Below are 22,764 nucleotides of genomic sequence, written 5' to 3' on the forward strand. Positions count from 1 at the left end.
GTTTCATAATATGCCATTTTCAAAAAGCAATTTAAAATATTAATTAGCCTGACCTATGAGTGAGAGCTCAGTCATATCCAACTCTTTGTGACTCCATGGAGTGAAGCCTGCCAAGCTCCTCTGTTCATGAGATTTCCCAGGCAAGAATACTGGAATGAGTTGCCATTTCCTCCTCCAGGGGATCTTCGTGATCCAGGGATCAAAACTGCATCTCCTGCATTGGCAGGTGGATTCTTTACCACTGCACCAGCTGGAAAGCCCTATTAATTAGCAGTGGAGTTGATTAGAAATAGAGCATGAAAAAGAGAAGTCTGAGAGCTTGAGATATCTCTATCAGTCCACTTGAGATAGGATCTACTCAACTTTTTAATATTTCAACCATATGGTAGAGATCCTATACCTCTAATATCTCTAATTTCCTGTTTATCCCTGTTTATCATGAAACTTTCCAGGCAGTGTGCACACAAGAAGCTTACACAACACTCAGTCCACATGGGTTACTTGGCAGCCTGATAGCAACATTTTCATTCTATGTAGTTTATATGTCAGGTTTATATGCTATATAGTTAGTATGTCACATCCTAACATATTTGGCACAAGATAAGAGTAACTTTGTGAACCAGCCAAGCTAATAACCAAAATTTAAACTGAAGAATCCATAGGTGAATGCCACATTTTGAAGCTCTTAGGTGTCAGCAAGCTGATCTCCCCAGACGATACCCTGACCTAGAGACCTGATTCCATAGTATTTATTTTTCTTACCTTCACATATAGATAAGTCGTCTCTAGAGGGCCAAAATAATGTCGTATTACTTTGCCTCATCTTCCGAGAAATACACTGTATTTTGTATATAATAAATGCTTGATTAATATTTGTTGACTGGTTGATTGACAGAACTGTTGATTACCTATATTCTTTCCTGTCAGTATCTATACTAAACTTTACAACAATAATATAAATGCCATCACTGAATATAATGAATGGAACTCCATTTCAACTATTAAGTGCTAGATTACTTGCAAATGTAAAACTATTGCTATTGTCCAACTTAAAATAATTCACTTTCAAAATCAGCTTCTTTTCAGTCTTCTGTGAACTTAGATGAGGCATTTTATATGGGCAGGGGCAAACATCATCAAGTCAATAATAAAAAGTTTAAACCTGAGAACTCTCCAAAAGAAAATTTCACCAAGAGTATAATAATAACTAAGGTGATGTCGAGGTGGTTTTTGCATCAGTTGCAGAACCAAACCTAGGAGGCTAAGACAAGTGATACTGCGGCAGTCAATCTCATTGTTATTCATTATTTTCATTTTGAGAATTGTACCAAAGAAGGAACCTTTCTCACACATTCAAGAGGGGCTATATTTGATTTATCCCCCAAATTATTGTTTGCCTCTTTCATGTTTATGAAAAGAAATGCTGCATTTTTCACATTAGCCCACAGAGAAGCAATCATTTGTATGAATCATCACTGGAAATAGAAATTGTTTCAAGTGTTGGACACATTTGTGGTCTGTAAACATCGAGCACTAATAAGCAGAAGAATTCCAATCATAAAATGATTTTTCTGACTTCTAAGTCATTTAATCCAGAAATGCTCTGGACAGACATCCAATTGTCTGCGTGGAACCAAGGAGAGCAGTGATTTCACATTTACACTTCACGGCCTTGAAGCTTGCCTCTCTGTATGCGGAGCATCTTTATTCATACCACAAGATTAAGAAGAGAGAAGTTAGCTGGATTTCTAAAAATTAAAAAGAATAAATGTAGGGTGACATCAGCTCTTTAGGCATCCTTGCTCTGTAGACAATGTTGGACATTAAAAAACAGCTTTAAAGTCATGAATACTAGTAGCAGTGGGAACTATGCTTCATTTTTTTACCTCTCTGATAAAATTCCAGCCCTCCTATCAATTTATTTAACCCAATGAAATGGGTTCTATAGTGTGCCTTTTATTTCCAATATAACCACTGCAAGGAGGAAAGGACATAAAGGGCCAGTGAGGGGCCATGCAAGCTGAAAGCCAGTTGTTGACTCTGCAGTGGCAGCTTAGAGATCTAGGATTTAAGAGACAGACTCTCTACCTGATCCCTGAGATATTATATATAGCACCCCCCCAAAAAAAAAATGGCAGGAGCTTCCCTGGTGGCTCAGTAGTAAAGAATCTGCCTGCCAATGCAGGAGACACAGGTCCTTCCCTGGTCCGGGAAGATCCCACATGTCATGGGGCATCTAAGCCTGTGGGCCACAACCAGAGAAGCCACTGCAATGAGAAGTCCATGCACCACAACGAGAGAGTAGTCCCCGCTCCCCGCAACTAGAGAAACACCTGCATAGCAACTAAGACGCAGCACAGCCAAAATAAAGCAAGAACATTTTTTTAAAATGGCAATCACTAATCATTGATCTCACACGCTATACATTTTAACAAGTATCATAATAACCACGCAGGCTCATGTCAAAAGATTTTCTCACTCAGAAATCCATTCTAACCTAGGGCCCTCTAGTGAGAAGGTCTGTTGGAGGCAGAAGAATTTCTCCTAAAATTCTGAAGGTGCATTTTATCAAAGTGAAATTGGCTTTATCATTTTCCGTGAGGAATCATCCTTAAGCAACCAAAGATTTGGTAAAACAACTTCTTGCCCGCTCTAATTTACCTCTATTCCCTGCTTCTCAGTTGGTATCAGTTATAAATTAATAATTCCTTTCTTAATCACTGCTTCATCTTTTCAATGGAAGACAGGATGCTCATATTTGAGAAGGACCATGTCTCTTCACGAAGACCCGTAAGAGTTCATGAGACAACCTGATGCAGGATATTGATCTATTAGACATCTTTCAACTCTTTTCCTAAGGTAATAGACTTTGCGACTCTTAATAATGGGTTTTTCATTTAACATTTGTGTGTATGAATTTAAAGGAGACCAAAATTCCACCAAGAAAGGGGCATTACTGCAATGGAATTATAAACATAGTTTTAATATAGTTGAGTATATAGTAGTTTCTCAGTGACTTGAAAAATATCAGTCATACATATGATAAGAAATAAGTCTGTTCCCTGGATAGGGAATATAGAAAGGATGACTTTGTTACTTAATAGTCATGTGGACTTGGGAGGGAGAATTAATCAATTTACATGAGCTTTACAGGGAAGCCCGGCATGCTGCAGTCCATGGGGTCACAGAGTCAGAGTCAGACACAACTGAGAGACTGAACAACAACAAATTCCTCACTGGAAAAAATAGTGACAAATCATTGCTTTGCCTACCACATGGTATTGGTATTTTGAAAACTACAAAGCACTATGTATGTTAGAAATTTATCAATGTCTGTAAATAATACTTATGTTCAAATGATACTGATGTTCATAAGAAATGTCTCTTTGTTTACATCTATTTAGAATTTTTAAACATGTAGTATCATATAGACCAAATGCTGGGTATTGATCTTTACGATGTTATAGGATGGGTCAGAATCTTCTCATTTTTCTGATGAGTACAAAATGAGGGTGCCACTTGCCTTAACCAGCTGTGATTTAGTGAATTAGAACCATAGGTGGATTTGACTTCGGGATTCCATTGCATTGCAAATATGACCTTTTTCAAACTCCAGAGACTTACTCTCCTTGAAAGTGGAATTGTCCAAGGGACAGAGTGAAAACATGAATTTTACCAGTCAATAGATGCTGAGAACTGAGATTAAGAACCCAAAACACACAGTCAGCTATGATTTTATAAGACTTTCAAGAGTATTCTATATTTTATGCAGCAATATTATCATCCATATTTTATATATTATGACAATTAAGCTCAGTGGAGTTAAATGACTTGCCTAAGGTCATGTAACTGATCAGTGTTAGAGGTGCTACCTGAATTAAGGACATCCGATTCATAGTCTCCTACTTGTATTTTCATTTCATGCTGTAGACTCCCGAGCCACTGAGCTGGCTTTTCTTTCAAATAATTATAGTTCTTCTCTAAAGTTCCCTTCACCTCTAAAATAATATATACGTTGATTTCATGCTGCTAGCCAGAGTCTCCCTCTGTCACAGATTTCCCTACTCACCCTACTCTTGGTTATTAACACTGAAAGAAATGACTGGCAAAGACTTTATTACTTGAAGCATCATTACAACCTCAAAAAATTTTTGGACCAATAATTTTCCTACACTTTTACGTATATAGTTTTGCTTTTGGAAAGAATCTTGAGCACAAAAAAATCTTGTATGATTTCTTCCATAGCACCAACTGAAGAAATATATTTCCAGGAATTGATTTAATTTTTTGGGTCAGGACTGCAGGGATAAAATCAGGTCTAGAGTTTCCATGTGGATGAATTTGGAAGCAAACAGATTCAAATTGCAGTCCAGGGATGTCTCACTTTACACTAGACTGTTTTTCTTTTAAATTGAATCACTTTTTCTGGGTTTTGTGAGTTAAGAGAACACTTCCAAAGAACTGATTTTGTATGTAAACAGAATGCTTGCGCACTGCTGCTTTTCATCTAAAGAAAGGTCCTATATTCTCACTGTCTTGGTGAGACAGAAATCTGCTAAAAGGGCATACATAACATTGCCACTCAAAGTGTAATCAATGGGGCCAGCACCATCAACATCAGCTAGGAACTTGTTAGAAATGCAGAATCTCAGGCACCACCTCAGACCTACCAGATCAGACCATCAAGTGATTTATGTTAAGATTAAAAGGTAAAAAGAACTGCATTTTTTCTCAGAATTTCCTTTTTAAACTCACAGAATTCCTTGTTACTCTGCTATGATATTTAAACTTATCCATGCACATATTAGTCATTTATGGAATAAAAATTAATCGTTTTATTTTGTTTTAAAATTAAGACCTGCAATGGAGTGCCAAGGAGATGAACAAAGTATATTTTGCAGACAAACAGTAGGTTACTCACCCAGCTCATGGCAGAACATGAATTTTTCATCTCCCCTTGCCAGAAGTTGATAATTACTTACATTGAACTATTTATCCTTCCTCTTTTTTATTAGTAATATTTGTAAGTTTAATTTGAAATAGCAAGTTTACCTGTCATGCTTTTTGTACAGGATTTATAAACTTGCACCATTTTCTGTCTCTTTAGCCAATTTAGGAGAAGCACATTTACACTTTATTACATGACTCATCCCTGGTGATTAACATCTGTAATGGGCAGAAGAAACTCAACCTGCAGTCTCACCCTTCCTTGCTCCAGCTCTTACTGGGAGCCCTACTCTAACCTTTAACCAGGACAGGAAAAGATTGCTACTGCCCCCTGCCGGCCCATTTTATTTTTTCTCCATTACAAATCCGTGACTTGAAGAGGATGCCCAAGGATTTTGAGCCGCTAAAGAAAGCTCAGCGAAGGGGCTTTCCCTAGTAAAGAAGTAGAGAGATTCTTTGGGAACAGGCAGCTAAAATCAAATGAAAACACTCAAGGGGCGAGGAAGGTATAAAGGGCTTCTAAATTAAATTATCGATCCTCAAGAATCATTTTCTGCATATGGGCTTTTCTCTATGCCAAGGAAATGTCCCCTCCTTTTCAGCACAGGATTCCTCTTTTGCCTTTAGGTTCCAGTGATAAGGAGTAGACTGCCCACTCCCCTACTGTAATTTCAGTACTATCGATTCTGTTCTCTGCTTCGCCCAATTTTCTTTTCCCACGCCTAGATCGTATTCCCTTCTTTTTTCAGCTTCAAACTCCCGTCCCGCCCACCCACCTACAGACTCGCATTTCTAGGAGCTCAGACCCTAGCCTCCTTCACCCTCTCCATCTGTCCTGACCTCTGCTCCTCTCTGGTCATCACCGCACCCCTTCAGCACCCCTTCGCTGAACAGCCAGTCACTCTTTGCCTTCAAATAGCAGGCAAGTCCGCTCTGGAATGCCTCTCCCCGACCCCCGCCCCAAGCGACTGAGAAAGGAAACATGCGCACTTCAGAGCTAGGAGCTGTCCGAGTGCTGAAATTTATCGGCTGGGTAAGATCACGTCTCCGTCTCTTTCTGTAGCCCTCATTCCAGCACAGGATCTCAGCAATTTTGCCCTCTTCTTCCAACCCACTCTAGCACGCAGAGTCCTTTCTTATTCCTCATTTACAACTTCTTTTAAAAAGAGAACATTTTCTAGAGAAAAGAGATTCGCTAAATAGAAAGGACATAAAACAAAAGCCACTGCAACCGACTTCCAGCATGGCATTGTCACCAGCCCCCTTTGCATGGTGATGTGATTAAGGTAGCAGCATTTTTATTATTCAAGAAAAGCAGCTGGGGATCCATCAGTTCTAAGGCTTTGTCTCTCCTGGGTTAACTGATGGTCCTCAGCCCCCGTTTGACCTGACCATGATGCCTAGTACTGGCACTTTTTGTTTTTCCTCAGCAAACTGTACAAACCCAAATCTCTTTTTGATTTTCAAGGAAACTAGATTCCTGCCAAATTTTGAGTCTGGACAATAAATAGATACTTTGCCCTAGCTTCTTTCTGGAATCATTTCGGGAATATTTTCCACAAGCATCACAGATACAGGAATGAACCGGCAGCTAGTGAACATTTTGACAACCTTGTTTGCATTTTTCTTAGAGACAAACCACTTCAGGTAGGTGAAACGACTTTGCATGCTGATATTTTCCACATGAAAACTGTTTGAAAGAGAACGTGTCATGTAATTTTTATATATTTTTCTATGTCCTGGACCATATTATGCTAATTTTATAAAGGAGAGTTAGAGTTCTTTTGTTCTTTTAAAAAGCTTAATTATGGTGGGAAGGTGGCAAATTTTCACAAAGGCAAGTTTTACGATGCATAATCCTACTTTATGCACTTGAATGCTTTTTCACAGCCAATGTGATATTAAGATACTCTGATGAGTTGCATGCTCTTTATATTTCTGTATAATGGAGATTTTTTTTTTGTTTTCAAATTCTTCTGTAAGTCATTTAAAGGGATTATTGAATGCAATGCTTTTCATATGGTGCAACTGATTGAATTAATTTGCTAGGAGCATGCTCATTTTATATAAAATATAAAAGAACCCAAATTCTTAGCCAACTTGGGACTTCTATTGTATTTCAATAACTAGATGCATACTATGAGAACTACAATTCAGGAAATTTCTTGAAACATCAAAAACATTTAAAAACTCATGCTATCACTGTAGTCTACTGTTCAACAAATTTAGAAATATTATTGCCTATCAGAACTAAATTAATATGACATCTTTGTATTTATTCATGCATGAGAAATGGACTATGCATAATTAAAATAAGCAAGAAATCATTATTTGCATGCTTTCATTTTCTACTTAATTTATAAATCATTTAATCAATTGATACCTCAAAATATCAGATTATTAGCAGTAAGTGAAATAGCCATCCTAATGGCTAAGAGGTTCTAAGACAAGATAGAAATAAGAAATGTTCGTACAACAAAGTATAGGACTCTTCATTTAATTTTCACCAAATTTTATGGTATTTTTTCACAGAACCAAGAGAAATGGAACATATAGCAATAATGCTATGAGTACTGGGAAAACCCTCTATGTTCCTTTCAGGTTCACACCTCCTACTATGATTAAGAAAAATCGTAGGCTGGGTTTTATTAGAATCATCATCATCATCATCTTCATCACCACCACCATCACCATTATAATCAAATAATACTTGATTAATCAGATGAATCTGCTTATGGGAATGTGAGTATTTCTAGGTGATTGTATCAATTTTAACTTTTACCAAATGTTTGTATCATCTTTGCACTTATATTTAATATTACTTCTTTGAAAAACTGTCAAGAATGTGATATTTTCTTAGTAATAAGAATTAACAAGATTATTTGTTAAACTATTGAAAATAAAGCTTGAAAATACATACTTTGTGGAAGAAATCAACATTCAGTTAACAACTATGTATTGTGAAAGAATTCATTTCATTACAAACCAAATATGCTCTTTTTATAAGCCTTTTAAGGAAAATAAAAATCTGAGAAGTTGTCCAATTACCATTTAGTGTCTTAACAATGCAAAAGACAAACTGATTTAGAAGTTCTTTTTCATGAATACTTTACTAGAAAGTCAACAACTTAAATGCTAGTATATAAATAACAATGATAAAATAAAATAGAAGTACAGACATGCTCATTGTTGACCTATTTTAGAATGAAGTTAAATTTACAAGTGAAGATTTTCTTTTAAACAACACATTGAAAATAGCTGAAAGTTGGAACAGAATCTAGCAGGTGAGAAAATAAGCAATGGGATAATTAGTTCATGGTTTACTGTGTTCTGCCCATCTTATTTTATACACACACACACACACACACACACACACACACATATGTAGAGGACTTACAATAAGGGTTGAAATGCTGGAAGAATATTTTGAAAATCATGGGGAAATGAGACAATCACATAAATTTTAGAAATTATCCTCATTTCCCTGATGACACTAGAAAGAGCTTTACATATCCATAAAACCTATAATCTACAGCTATGCATGCTGTGTCATCTTAAACATCTTATGGCAAACTTTGGTAACTTAGGAAATATGACTCAGGATTTATACCCTTCACCACTTAAAGTTACCTCAAGACCATATACAAGTTAGGAAGTTGACCAAAAAGTTTATAATTTTTTTCTTCTTATTAACATATCAAATATATTTATAAAACATGATGTCAAACATTGTGTGAACATTAGTTCTCAGGTGATAAGAATGGAATTGTTGCTAAAAGAGTTAATGATGTGTTTAGGGCGGCTTTCTGCAAAGACCATGACTCCAGGTCTGGAAAACAACCTTCACAGACCCTATCTCCTTCAGATTTCTTGGACAAATTAATGGGAAGGACATCAGGATATGATGCAAGAATCAGACCAAATTTTAAAGGTAGGTTCCACTTAAACTTATGTTACTTAAGCCTATGGGAAGTTCAGATGTTTGAATACATCGAAAAAAAGTTTTCGGGACTTTTTATTACAAAATGAAAACAAAAAGCACAGTATTTCATTTCATTTTCCCATTCTTTTCAACTAGTTGATTTAATAGCTTAAATTTTATGTATTGTTTGCACACAAACACATAAACTTGCAAAAACTTTCCTTATTTGTGTTATGCTCCACAAGGAAAACTAAAATCTGAGATTATTGCCACATTCCCTATGTTATCTTGAGTGGGAGTGTGACCAGAAACGAATATAAGAGCAAATGATAGACTTGATTTATATGAATGATTACACCAAGGTCTTTGGTTTGGGTTTTAAATGCCTACCCCTAAATTGAAGTTTAAAATTCAATATATAACATGCCATTATATATACTTTCAAGCCCTTATTTTTAAACCTTATGAGAAAAGGCTCTAATTGAATATATTACAAACTATTGGTTCCTCTTGTTTAAGCAGTCTCATTGTTTATTTGAAATTATTTATCAGAAATTAACAAAGAAGATCATAGAATTGTAAAGTGCATATGTCAAAGATGGTGGATACTTTCTTTGTTTGATTAGAAACAAACCAAAAACTTTGGTGTTTTTGTATGTTTAGCATTAAAAAATGTAATTAATAGTCTGCAAAAATTACTTTTGATCTATTTGATTAATTTTTATTCTGAATCAGAAAAATACCAAAATAAGAACCAGTTATTTATTGAATTGTTTTGATGTTTTAATTTTAAAACATATTTTAAATAAGTGCATTTTATTTTGTAATTTAATTTAAAATAATGCTGTGTGAAATATTTATAATATTTTATAAAAGGATAAACCTATGATCATCTAGGTATTATGTCATAATTCATGCATTGCTTTGGTTTTGCTTATTAACTATTTAATTGGATTGCTTTCCTTGAGGGTTGATTAATTTTTATTATTGGCAAATATGAGCATGAAAACTAAATTCTAAATTCCTTTCTTTTTTAAATGTTGCACCTCTGAATATACCCAGCGAAGGGCACATTACTTAAAGAAACATATCAGATTTTTGACAAAATAAATATTTTGATTTATAGATTAAATATAAAAGAGAGACAACAGAACTTAGTTCAAAGATCGATTTTCCTGAAAATTTTCATGTTCACCCCATTTCATATTAATTTTATGGTCACTGGAAGTCAATATTTGAAATAAAATCCTATGAGTAACTAGTTGAGAATCAGCTTTGTCAATGAGACTGCTCACTCATACATTTATTCATTGAGCCATCTAATAACTTTTTAATCTGAACTACATGCAAAAAACTAACTACTGCATGCTTTGAAAACTTGAGAGATGTAACAGGTTTGGATGCTACCACCAAAAATTTCAGTGGAGAGAGCAGATGTTACATAAATATATGTATAATAATATAATGCATAATACTAGATAGAAAGAGATAACTAGTTAATAGTTAAGTAACATTAGGAAGTACAGATAAAATACTACAGGATTCCAACAAAAGGAAAGATGATTTTCTATTAAGCTATTCATGGAAAGTTTCATAGAGAAGGACCAGAGATGAATTGTTTCAAGTTTATGAGAATCTTGTTTAATAGCAGCTATTAACATTATTTTCCAGAAATAATTTTTTAAAAGGGAAGAAAAGTGCAAAGAGTAATAAAACAAACACCCATGTTGTTAGTGCTACTTTCAGTTCAGTTCAGTTCAGTCGCTTAGTTGTGTCTGACTCTGCGACCCCATGGACTGCAGCACGCCAGGCCTCCCTGTCCATCACCAACTCTCGGAGCTTACCCAAACTCATGTCCAACGAGTCAGTGATGCCATCCAACCATCTCATCCTCTGTCGTCCCCTTCTCCTCCCACCTTCAATCTTTCCCAGCATCAGGATCTTTTCTAGTGAGTCAGTTCTTCGCATCTACTTTAAGTGACCACACAGTTTTTTTCTGGCTCTTTTGGGGACGTCACTCTTTGGAAAGGACATTTCTCATGATTCTAAAAGAAAAAATAAATGAGGAGAATATCAAGTATAGCAAAGCTTGGCCATATTTTTGAAATCTCTCCTAAAGACCTGGGTACGGGATGTTTTAAAGACTTATCAAAGGGAAACAGGTGAATATCACTTAGGACTCTTAACATGAATGAACTTTACTGACTTTTCTCTCCCTTTCCCTTTAACTCTCACTTCAATGAACCATGATACTCTTTCATAAATGTTACTTACATGGACCGTTTATATCAGAACAATTACAGAACAGCTCCCACAATTCTCTTTACTATGAGGATTTTGGTTTTTCCTGGGTGTAAAACATTCCTTACTTGATTCCAGACGTGATCTCCCCTCATTAGTGTTCCCATGGAACTTTATATGTCTAATATAGTTCTATTGCATATTTATGATTTATCAACCCATCCCCATACCACACCTTATTATATATATATATATATGTATATATGTATATGAAAAGAAACCATCATTTTCTCCAGAATGAGGAAATAAGAACCAAGAAAGAAGTGAAAATGTAGATCAATTTTTGAAAATTAGTGCTTACAATAAATTGTAGTAGAAGTTGAGGGTGGAGGGAACATTTTTAAGAAATGAAGTATAATTAACTCAAAGTATTTGTTAGTTTAGGTGTACAGCATAGTGATTCAGGTTTTTTTGCAGATTATATTCCATTATAGGCTACTATCAGATATAGGTTACTATCAGATATTGGCAAGAGGTGGGAACTTCTGAGGAACCCACCAGTGGTTCTAGTGGCTAGCAAAGATGATTTTAGCTGAGTTTAGGAGAAAGAAATAAAAGAGATAATAAGGAACTTGTAACAATAAGAAGACTAGGAAAACTATAGTACTTACTATAGCTGATTAGCAATGTATCAATGAGAAATTTTATATAGTAGATAGATATGAAAGGTGATTAGGAAATGTGATTGTATCTGGAATAGTGATAGACTCCCTGTAACTGCCAAAACCAAACTGACTATGATAACAATAAACATGGTGACAATGAAGACAATGATATTGAAAATAACAATAATGATGATTAACAAGAAGAAAAAAGGGCAAAATCTGACCACAAGAATACAAGCAAAAGCCAAATATGGGCTGTTGAGAAAAAGGAAATGGCTTTTCTAGAAGCTGTAAGAAATAATAGCACATTTCTCTGTTTTCTTTGATGCTGTGTACTGGCATGGGAAAAAAAGTGTGTATGCACAATTTTTCTTATTGGAAGAAATTTTTCCTGCATACTTTCAAGTCAGTAAAATATTTCATGTCTATTCCATATCCCTAATGGGCTCTGAAAGATGTCGTAATGGGCATATACACAAGGAAGGAAGATGGATGTATGCTAGAAAAGGGAGCCAGAAATGATTCAGACAGACTCTGTAATTGAGAGCCATTCTTAGAAACTATCAGAAAAAAAAAGCTTTTCTGATGTGCTGAAGCATAGTGTATAAACAAAGTCATGAGTCAGAGCTGCCAATTGCATTCCATCTATGAGATCCACAGAGACTTGGGTCAGGTGTCGTCAAAACATAAATTTTGAAAATCCTCACTTCAGATAAAAACACAAGCTATATCTACTCACAATTACCTGTGTTGAAACCATGGTAAATGTTGATTCTATGTCAACAGAGAAGACTCTTTCCCCACTTAGGTGATTTGTCTCATTCTCAGTTGATTTATCATGGTGTTATTCCATCATCCTATCAGATATTCCTTTGTCAGTATTATTGTATCTTGAAAATGCCACTTTAAACATTAAGCTTTTCAAGAAGCCAAATGAAATGCTCAAACCTGGGCAAAACGCATTAGTTCTGATTTTCTCTCTTTGAAACAAAGCCTTTATCTATTTTAACAAAATTTTCTTTGAAAAGAAAATTAACTTAAGAGTTATATCCTAAGTTTCATCCCAATGTGAATAAATGCATTTCACCAGAGCATTCATTTTGGGATAGGATCTGGAATAGATCATGCCAGGAGATAATTATTCTCTCCACTTTTTTGTGCATGCCATGCACACTGATTTTTTCCCCATATCTGGAGACCTAAATTTGAAAGTGTGATGTGTGACATTAAAACCTACATTTGCATGCAATATGGTTTCCTTTATTTTCCAAGGAGTTATCAGCTCAAAAGGTGTTTCAGATGCAAGTAAGAAACAGATTTACTTTCAAAAACCTCGAGGTCTTCAGGTTTCTCCCCTTGAAAACTCTCTTGTCTGTAGCCAACAGGAACTCAAGACCATGTGTTGTGCTTATCGTTCCTGTAGAGCATGACCTGAACACAAATGTCCAGCAGGGACCCTTGGAAAGAGTGCTTCTCTCAGCGGGCGGTAATGAAGCCCTAGCATAATCATTTCTTTGATCACCCTGGTAGATGCAGGCATCAGATATTACCATGGATTCTGAGAAAAAGAATAGAATGCTTACAAGTATCAGAAAGATTTTTCGCAGAAGTATTTGACTTGAATGCAGAAAGCAGTCGAAACCTTCAGACACCTAAAAGGGTACAGCCATTTTAGAATCACACAATAGGAGATAAAGGGGGGGAAATGGTTACTGAAAGGAAAGTATGGATGTATCAAAGAGAAATTTATATATGATAGTTTTACTCAGGTATGATGTAGATGAAGATTTTTGAATATCCAAAATCCACTAGCTGTGTCACAGTTTATTTTTAGCTTCATTTGTATATACTAGGCTGCTCTGATGGGCCTGCAAGGTGCTTGTCAGGAATTTGAGGTAACACCAAGAAGGAGGCATCTACAGTATTCTAACACACTCTGGCAATGTCTACTCCAGAGTATAAGTTCATTTATTGAAGTATGTCTTCCATTCCATGGTGACAGAGTAGTAGAGTGGGAGGGGTCTTGGACTTGGATCCAGAAAACCCAGGTACATGTCCGAGTTCAACCACTTTGGAGATGAGATGTCTCCATCTCTCTATGACTCAGGTATTATTCTGACTTTGCTCACCTCATTTGGGTTGTTCTGAATATCCAATGAAATCATAAATCTGAATGATTTGCTTCTAACTATTAAAATTATTACAAGTAATTTGAATTATTATTACCAGTCTTCCATTTCTCTATTACAACTGACACTGACTATGTATTCTCAAAAGTTACCCTTCATGGTGATTGGGTCCTTAAAAGTTGTTTGAATTTATTTTTAATGGGGAAAAAAAAGAGTCAAAGAGGTTCTAGCATTTTAGAGTCCTACCACAGTAACCAGGATGTAGATGTCATATGTCTTAGCTGGTTCTTTTTTTATTAGTCCAGTGGGAAGATTTTCAACCTGAGAGGGCTATTTCCCATTCCTTAATATGAAACAAAGAGGGAGCCATTTGTGTGAAGGAAATATCTTTATGAAATCTTTATTCAAATCTCATCCTTGATTATTTTCTTAGATTCATTTTTTAAATGAACCAAGTAAAAGACATAGAACCAATTTTGCTTGGTCTAGAAAGGACTCTGAATTTGATGCAAGATATGTGACTGTCATTTCTGATGTATTTTCTTGTCCAGTTACTGCGGTTGCAAGGGTCACTGCACAAACGTGCTGAATTGATTTCTAATTTTAGAATAAGTATTTTAAAAAGAACATTCAGTCTCTGCAACATGGCAGGTTAAGAGCACTGGAAATGGAAGCCCATAATTTAGTTTTTGAGAATGTATTGCTCCTTGGTTGATTCTGGGTGACTTCATATCCTTAATTTTCATTATTGAGAGAGTCTAAACATTTTATCCTGAGTTCTATAGTACTTTCTGTTACTCCCCATGCTGAAGAACAATTCAGTCCATTTTGTTGATAATCTGAGACCTTGTTTTAAGAAATAATGGCATATATATCAGGGTGTCTCAGTACTTAAAGAGAGGACATTATAATGTGTCTAGTTGGTATAATCAGGTTTAGAGAAAAATAGTTATTAGCTTGTTCTTGGTGGTGTTGGATATTTTTCTTGGTGTGTTGGATCAGACATGTTCAGTCTTAAAAATGAAAATTTAGTTGATTAAGCCTCATTATAAGGTCTTTGGAAGCGTTCTCTTTTCTCCTCAAAGTTAACACCTAAGAGGCTGTCTTGACTTTAGGAGGCAACATTTTCTCATTGACTTCTTTCTTGAGAGGACTACTCTGAACACTTGTGACTGATTGCAGATACTTTAAGCTATGTGAAGCTCACTAAAGGAGGGACATGAGTGAAAAGAATAGGTCTCTAACTGGTATTCTTAACTGTGAAGGACCTGTAAGAATAAAGTAACTAGATCTCCATTTTGGAGTTCTAGTCTGGCTAGCCAACCAAATGTGGTCAGGGGGCAAGTACAGGAGGAAATCTGGACACTCTCTCTGACTCATGTCCTGGCTTATGCACCCTCCACTCCTTTATGAAGCACAAGAGTACGCCCAATGGTGGCTCTGTTTCATTAACATATCCATCCAAGAGGGAAAAACAAAATCCTGGGTCAAGTCAAAATGTGGAAACCGAATAGGCAGTTACCATGAATGTGACTGAGTAAGTCCTGTTTTCTATTTTTTTTTTTTCTGTTGGGAGGTGGCTCGTACTTTCTTGAGGAAAAATAAGCTACACCTGCCCATGCATTGTCAAAGCAACAGAATAAATTTGCAGCAAGGGAGCACATATGTGAGCACAAAAAAATTACATGTAAAGGTTTTCCATCTTTATATTTCAATCTAAACACGCAATTCTTTTGTTTATTCCTTTAATAAATAAGCAGTGAGCAATACCTATGTGCCAGGAACAATGTTCCTTGCTAAGTATACAGTGGTAAACAGAAAGTTAAGCTTCTAAATGTCAGTTCTCACTTCAGTAAAAGCTGGAATATAATTTGTAAGTTTAATGCTGTACCATCCAGGATCCTTGCAGGAAAGAGATGGCATATTCCAACAGGGTGTGGGAGAGTTTGGAAAAAACCAATCCCTAAAGGGAGAATGTAGTACTCTGGGACTGTCAATAGTAGACCTGAAGAGGCGAGAAGGGGAGTAGCTGCCAGAACCTAGAGAAAGTGGCTCTAGAGAGAAGCCACACAGTGAGATCTATGGAGCAATGGAGTCACTACGCGCTGGCTTAGCAAGGAGGAAGCTAGTGAATAAATGTTCTGACCCCACTCTCCTCCTGCATTCCATTTTCTTGTGGACATTCTCATTGGCCAAATCCAACTAGAAGTCTGAGGGCAAGGGAGCTCAATGATGTAAACCCAGAAGGTCAGCTTCCCAGAGTATAGAGAAGAACAAAAAAGACAGAATCTTGAGGTGGGTGGGGAGTGGAAGATAATCAGCACAAAGTCAGCTTCTGAGCAAAGCCACCCTTCAACTTCGGGTGATCAAACAGACAGTTCCCAAACTGACAATAGGTTTAATAAGCCTTCCTTTGTCACTCTCGGGAAAGGAGGGAAATGAGAACGGGATACCACCTGGATATATTTTCCCGATAGATACATGATACCTCCAAAGGCGGAGAAGAGAGAGGAAGATAATGGAAGGTGATAGTTCTGTTTCCTAAACAGACAAGTTAAAGAGGTGCAAAGGGGTAGGGGCGAAGAGGGAAAAAGGGGGGAGACAGAAGTCTTCCTGTGGAATATACAAAAATAATTAATATTGTTTCCTTTCTCTCTGATTTAACATGTTTATATGTTTGCTAACATTGCTGTGTTTGCCCCTCAGTAATCCACCCCCCCGCCCCCGCCCCAGGCTTCCCACGCTGGAATGTGTTGTGGGCTTCGATTTGAAGCACAAGATTAAATGCCAAGTCTCTTGGGGCAGCATTTCTGAGACACAGCCTTTCCTGCCTGCTCTTCTGTCTGTACAGAGCTGAAGAAGTGTTAGAAGCCTAGGGGCAGGGAAGTGTGTGTTCTGAGGAAACGGTGGGTCTGAGGGACAGCTGCTTGTTTTCCACTGCTTGGTTGGTTTGATTACTGCACCTGAAATATAGCTACTTATCACGGCAATTCTAACTACTTTAGGAAAACCTCAGAACCACTTTACCACCTAATTTTTCTTTCACTTTTAAAACCCAAGTGTACATAGAAGATAATATAATCTATCTTCTTCTGATTTATTTACATTTAAATACTTCAAGATGTGGGTTTCTAAGAACAAATTCATGCCCGACAAGGCAGCTGAGATTTCTTTTATCAGCCTTTCTCTTAGAAATAGCATTCTTTGCACCCTTCCCCCTTAAATGTATTCAGAAAACAAAGAGTCTGTTTATTTAGCTTCAAACCTCCAAGTCTGAAAAGTGAAGGATACACACATTAGGTAAACCACACTGTAACAACCCCAGTAAGATGATATAATTCAGGATAATTTATATATATACTGGAGTTCTCACAATGGATTTCTCATATTCTACTTTTTCTTTTGAATTAATTGTGGTTTTAATACGTGAATGTTGTATAGAGTATGCCAAGTCAAATGATTTAGGATTTAAGGCTAAACCAAACTGGCACCCAATCAGATGTGTTTCTCAAACCACGCTTTTCAGAACACCTGCTTTAGAGCCATGTGAGTAATGTTAAAAAGGCACATAGCTGGTCCCACCTTTCCAACTCTACCTCTCTGGAATCAATGAATGAAAGGATGTTTAAACACTCACTTTAACAAATTCACTACTCCCTATAATTTAAGAACTACAGGTCCAGAATGAGAAATTTTTGTTCCCGTATCTGAAGAATAACTTCCCTAATGGCTCAGATGGTAAAGCATCTGCCTACAATGCAGGAGACCCGGGTTCAATCCCTGGGTCGGGAAGATCTCCTGGAGAAGGAAATGGCAACCCACTCCAGTATTCTTGCCTGGAAAATCCCACGGACGGAGGAACCTGGTAGGCTACAGTCCATGGGGTTGCAAAGAGTCAGACACGACTGAGCGACTTCAATTTCACTGAAGAATAATATCTTCCTTATAGTATTTTCCCCCAAGATACTGTGCTCCAGTATTGCCTTACCAAATAAAGGTGGGGGACATCCTACAAGAAGAAAAAATCTAAACTGAGACTCCTGAGGCATTGTTTTAACTACAGTTTTGCCAGCTGTGACCTAGAGCATGCCACCCAACCTCTCTGGGATTAATTCTTGTCATCTCAAAAATAAAAGACTTGGACCAAGATGTCTATTTCACTTCTAATTTGGATAGTCCCTAGTCTTTACAGTCTAAGTTAATATTTTTGAGTATGTCCCTTTCTAAATTATTGATTCACCCACAGAAGAGCTTGGATGCAACCAACCTTCCCAGAGAACTGGTCTCTGAGAAATTATTCTGCTCAGAATTCTTTACAGTTGCTTATATCTTATTTCAACTCCCAATATTTCAAGGATGATCATTATTCTCTGGAAAACTCTGGAAACTTCTGAGATGATTAGTGAAGGAATCAGCCATTCACAATTTTTTTCTTGCCCTTAAAAGGTTTGCATGTAGCAAATTCATGTACAGAGGCTGCTTCTAGGAAAAGTAGCTATCATGTTTCTTTAGTTTAGCATCTGGTCAAAGACATTTCTCAAAACACTAGTTCCGTGAAATGTTCTCAGATATAAGGTTTAAAATGTAAAATAAAAATGGAAATTCTGCAAAACATCCTCTAAGAGACTCCCAATATTCATTAGCATGTTAAAATGTTTTGAAAAAAAGCTACAGTACAAATATACAAATAAATATTTTTAAAACTTTCTTTTTAACACAAGGGCTTATCCTCCACTTCTTTGATCATAGATTCCTTAAATGAGTAACATTCTCAGGAACTAGTGTTTTACAGACTATACTTTGGAAAATGTGGTCTTGCTAAAAACTATGGGACCAACTAAAAATTTTTTTACCATGAAAATAGCTGCTGCTGATGGGAAAGCTACATATATATATATATATATATATATATATATATATATATATATATATAAAATACGTTTATCTGCTAGAAAGATAATATTCATAAGAGTGGGAAGGCCCCAGAATTCAGTAAACATGGCTTTTGTTTTGATACATGGTCAACATTAGCATTCAGATGCCACAAGAGAATTACTCTACAAGTTAGATTATTATTGCAGACTATTTATCTCCTGCTTCATTTACATGAATAAATAAGCAAACAGTGGCATTTTGGAAAAACAAACATTGAGAACAAAAGAAAAGACATTAGTCAGTACAGCAAAATACTTTGATCTGATAATCACCTTCTGTTTTAGTCTGTTTGATTCTTGAATGCTGAGTGACAAATATACACTTAAACAAGTGACCTTTAACCTTGAACTAAAGACATTTTTTTCAGCAGAACATGACAAAATTTCATGGCTACATGGAAAATTTCCTTTTGAATAGCCATTCTCTTTCAGGCAGTTTTCCAAGATGAATAAATCTTGTATGATTTCCATTCAAATGTTTTTTAAGAATTTTTTTCCCCATCACTTCTTTGAAATTAAAAAAAAATGAATGCATACTAAAAAAACTTCATTTGACAATTGAAATTATGCAGTATTTATCTCAGTGTGTGCAGATTTTAGGGTTAAGGTATTCGTAGTATTAAAATACATTCTAAGTTGGTCTGCTCAAAATTGATGCTTCATGTAGTTAGATATAAATTCCCAGGAAGAACTATTGAAAATTGTTTTCAAAGAAGATAGATGCAGAAAGAGAAATGTCTTTGAAATATCACTAAATGTCTTGAGAAAAGAGTTACCAATATATAAAACTTTTTAATTACTAATTCTTCCCTTATACTTTCTCTGAATTTGTCAAAGAAGCAAGTATAGCTTTTTTCTTCCTGTTTCTTATTTCAAGGTCTTAGTAAAATGTAGAAAACAAAGTAGGGGGCGGGGAAATACTAAACCTGTGCACGTGTGCTCAGTCCTGTCCAACTCTGTGTGACCCCATGGACTGTAGCCTGCCAGGCTCCTCTGTCCATGGGATTTTCCAGGCAAGAATACTGGAGTGCATTGCCAATTCCTTCTCCAGGGGATCTTCCCAACCCAGGGATAGAACTCGCATTTCCTGCATTGGCAGATGGATTCTTTACCATTAAGCCACCAGGGAAGCCCAATACTAAAGCTACCTTAGCCTGAATGGCTCCTGATCCACATCATTTACAATTGACTCTTGAACAATGTGGGGTTGGGGTGCCAAATCCCAGCAGTTGAAAGTCCATGTGTAACTTTACAGTGTTATTCAAGTTCCTCTGTTATTCAAGTTCCGCATGGGTGGATTCAACCAAAGAGCGAGAATTGTTTACCACCAGTAGGTTTTTTATTGAAAAAATATTGCATATAAGTGGATCCATATAGTTCAAACTCATCTTGTTTAAGGGTCAACTGTATCTCACACAGTAGATGAAGACACATTGATGATGGAACTGCTACACATTCTATAGCAAACAAGCCCCTTATTTGAAACATTGCTTCAAGGTATCCATGTAATGGCATTGGTGCTGATATTCCACTGTACAACCCACAGATAATGGAATAGCAATTTTTCAGCTTTTCTGGTCATTGAGGACTTCCCTCATAGCTCAGTTGGTAAAGAATCCGCCTGCAATGCAGGAGACCTGGGTTCGATCCCTGGGTTGGGAAGATCTCCTGGAGAAGGGAAAGGCTACCCACTCCAGTATTCTGGCCTGGAGAATTCCATGGACTATACAGTCCATGGGGTCACAAAGAGTCAGACACGACTGAGCGACTAGCAATTTTTCAGCTTTACTGGTCATTGAAGGTTGGTATATATTGGACCTAGAAGAAGAACTGAGTGAAGATGAACTATAAAGAAGTGATTTAGCACACACACAGTTTGCTTGCTCTGTCTTCAGATTTTGTATCATATAGCCTGAGTGCCTGACTCAGATTCATTGCTATCATTTGCTTCCAGTATCACTGGAGCTTCTCCATTTCTAGGAGGCAGATAGTGGCATTACACTGGGGGATGAGGAGATGGCTTTGCTGAATCCTTAGTTGTAGAAGTAATGGGATATGAAGATAAGGATAACATTTTCCCTAGTATTTTCTGAAATTTGATAGTAAAATGATGTATGTAGTGTCTTCTCAAAGTATAAAAACTTAAGAAGAGATCATCTCTGTTTGAAAAGAAATGTCACAGAGGCCCAATGCCACACCTTGTGGATAGAAAACCCTGGCACCACAATTTCTATTTTTTTAGGAAGATTTTTTTTAATAGATAAAATGCCACTCTGCTCGTTCTCTCTAAAATCTGAGGTCATAGTTTCTTAACAATAAGGTTGCTATACTATTCAGCATTTATTTTCCCTGGAATATCCCTATTTTATTTTCTTGAGTTAGTGACCTCTCTATGATCAGTGGCATACTTGACCTGACCCTTGGTAGACTAATCCTATATTATCAGATGTGTTTCTCTAGTTTGAAATAGGAGGAATTACCCACAGTCTGGGATATATATTCCTTTTATTTCCCCCAAGCACCTACATTTCCAATATTCACATTTGTTTATTGTGCACATATGCCTCATTTAAGCTCATCCTTTATTCAAATCTTCAGAGCAAATATTCCCACTTAAAACTCAGCAGGCAGCTTCCTGTTCCACAGATCTGATGCCAACCAAGTTTGTAACACAGAGGGTTTTCAGCAAAATGTATAAATCTCTGACTTGGGGCAAATATCCCAAAGCCCATAAAAAAAGAATTTCCTCAGCAAGAGAATACACTTAACTCAAGGGGAAAAATTCCACATTTCTACTTGTCAATAAGACTTTGCAAATGGCATAATCACATACACACACATAGACACACACACATACACATTTTTTATTTCCTGCCTATGGCAACTGGGCGTGCATGAGTCCCTGGGTGAAAAGTCTTCTATAGCACCCATTCACCTCAACTGAATTCATTTAAGAGATGTCAGGGTACAATTAACAGCAATATAGCTTGTGTGAAGGAATCTTTGAAGAACTCAGTGGAAGTGGATGAACATGTGAAGTGTCCATGATTGAGTTATGTGTCCTTTACCATGGGACCTTCCTCACTCTGCCATACATTGAAAGAGCATAACTATTACATAAGAATCTGAAACCAGATGCTAATAACATCTGCCACAATAAACTGCATATGTAAGGTCTCAAGGAAGCAGGTATCACCTCAGTGTCTAACTATCCACATACATGTCAGAATAAATTATCTGCTTCAGTGATGAAGCAAAGCAGTTGAGGGTATTAACAAAAAGTATCCATTAGTGACATCATGCAAAATGCCATATAAATCACAGAATAATACCTCTGGAAAAAGTCACAGACTTTTGAGGGAGATGTGGCAGGTGCAAATAGAGCAAAGAAATATAGAGTGAATAATAAATAGATTCTTAAGGAAAGCTAAGATCAGAAATAAACTCTTATGCTTTTTTTAGAAAATCCATAGTGCAGCTGCTCTGGGGTGCCTGATTGGCTATGTCTCTATCTGAATGCATAGGAAAAGCAAGCTAAGCTGTCATCCGAGGGAGTGAAGAGCTCAAAATACTAGTATCCTTGAATTTCTAGACCCTTCCATGACTCTTAAAACTCTCCTGGGACTTCCCATCACTTCCAGATAAAGTCTATACACCTGTACATGGCTTACTGGGATCTTCACGGTTAGACTTTTGCCTACATCTGTTTGAGGTTGGGTTTCTGGGAAGCAGATGCTGTGTGGAAGTGATTTATTAAGGATAACTGAGCAAGGGAGACATATAAGAGAGTGATGAAATCAGACAACAATGGGTGGTAAGAACCCAGTTAAGAGCATGATCTCAAGCCAAGCCCAATAGTGGGTGAGTGTGACCTGATCCTTCAAGGGAACTCTGAAGTGTAAGATATACCCCAGAGTTGTTCTGAC

The 22,764-nt window shown here is 36.6% G+C and overlaps 1 protein-coding gene across 2 annotated transcripts in view; it reads left to right on the plus strand.

The window, feature by feature from the left end:
* Positions 1-6,526: 6,526 nt before the first annotated feature.
* GLRA2 (glycine receptor alpha 2) overlaps positions 6,527-22,764 on the plus strand; it is a 188,495-nt gene continuing 172,257 nt past the window's right edge. For both annotated transcript variants that reach the window (XM_065915649.1, XM_065915650.1), the window contains exons 1-2: positions 6,527-6,594; positions 8,745-8,878. In XM_065915649.1, the coding sequence (XP_065771721.1) occupies positions 6,527-6,594; positions 8,745-8,878 (202 nt within the window). The remainder of the gene's footprint in view (positions 6,595-8,744; positions 8,879-22,764) is intronic.

The sequence above is a fragment of the Muntiacus reevesi genome, chromosome X, assembly GCF_963930625.1.
Source record: "Muntiacus reevesi chromosome X, mMunRee1.1, whole genome shotgun sequence".
Classification (NCBI taxonomy): domain Eukaryota; kingdom Metazoa; phylum Chordata; class Mammalia; order Artiodactyla; family Cervidae; genus Muntiacus; species Muntiacus reevesi.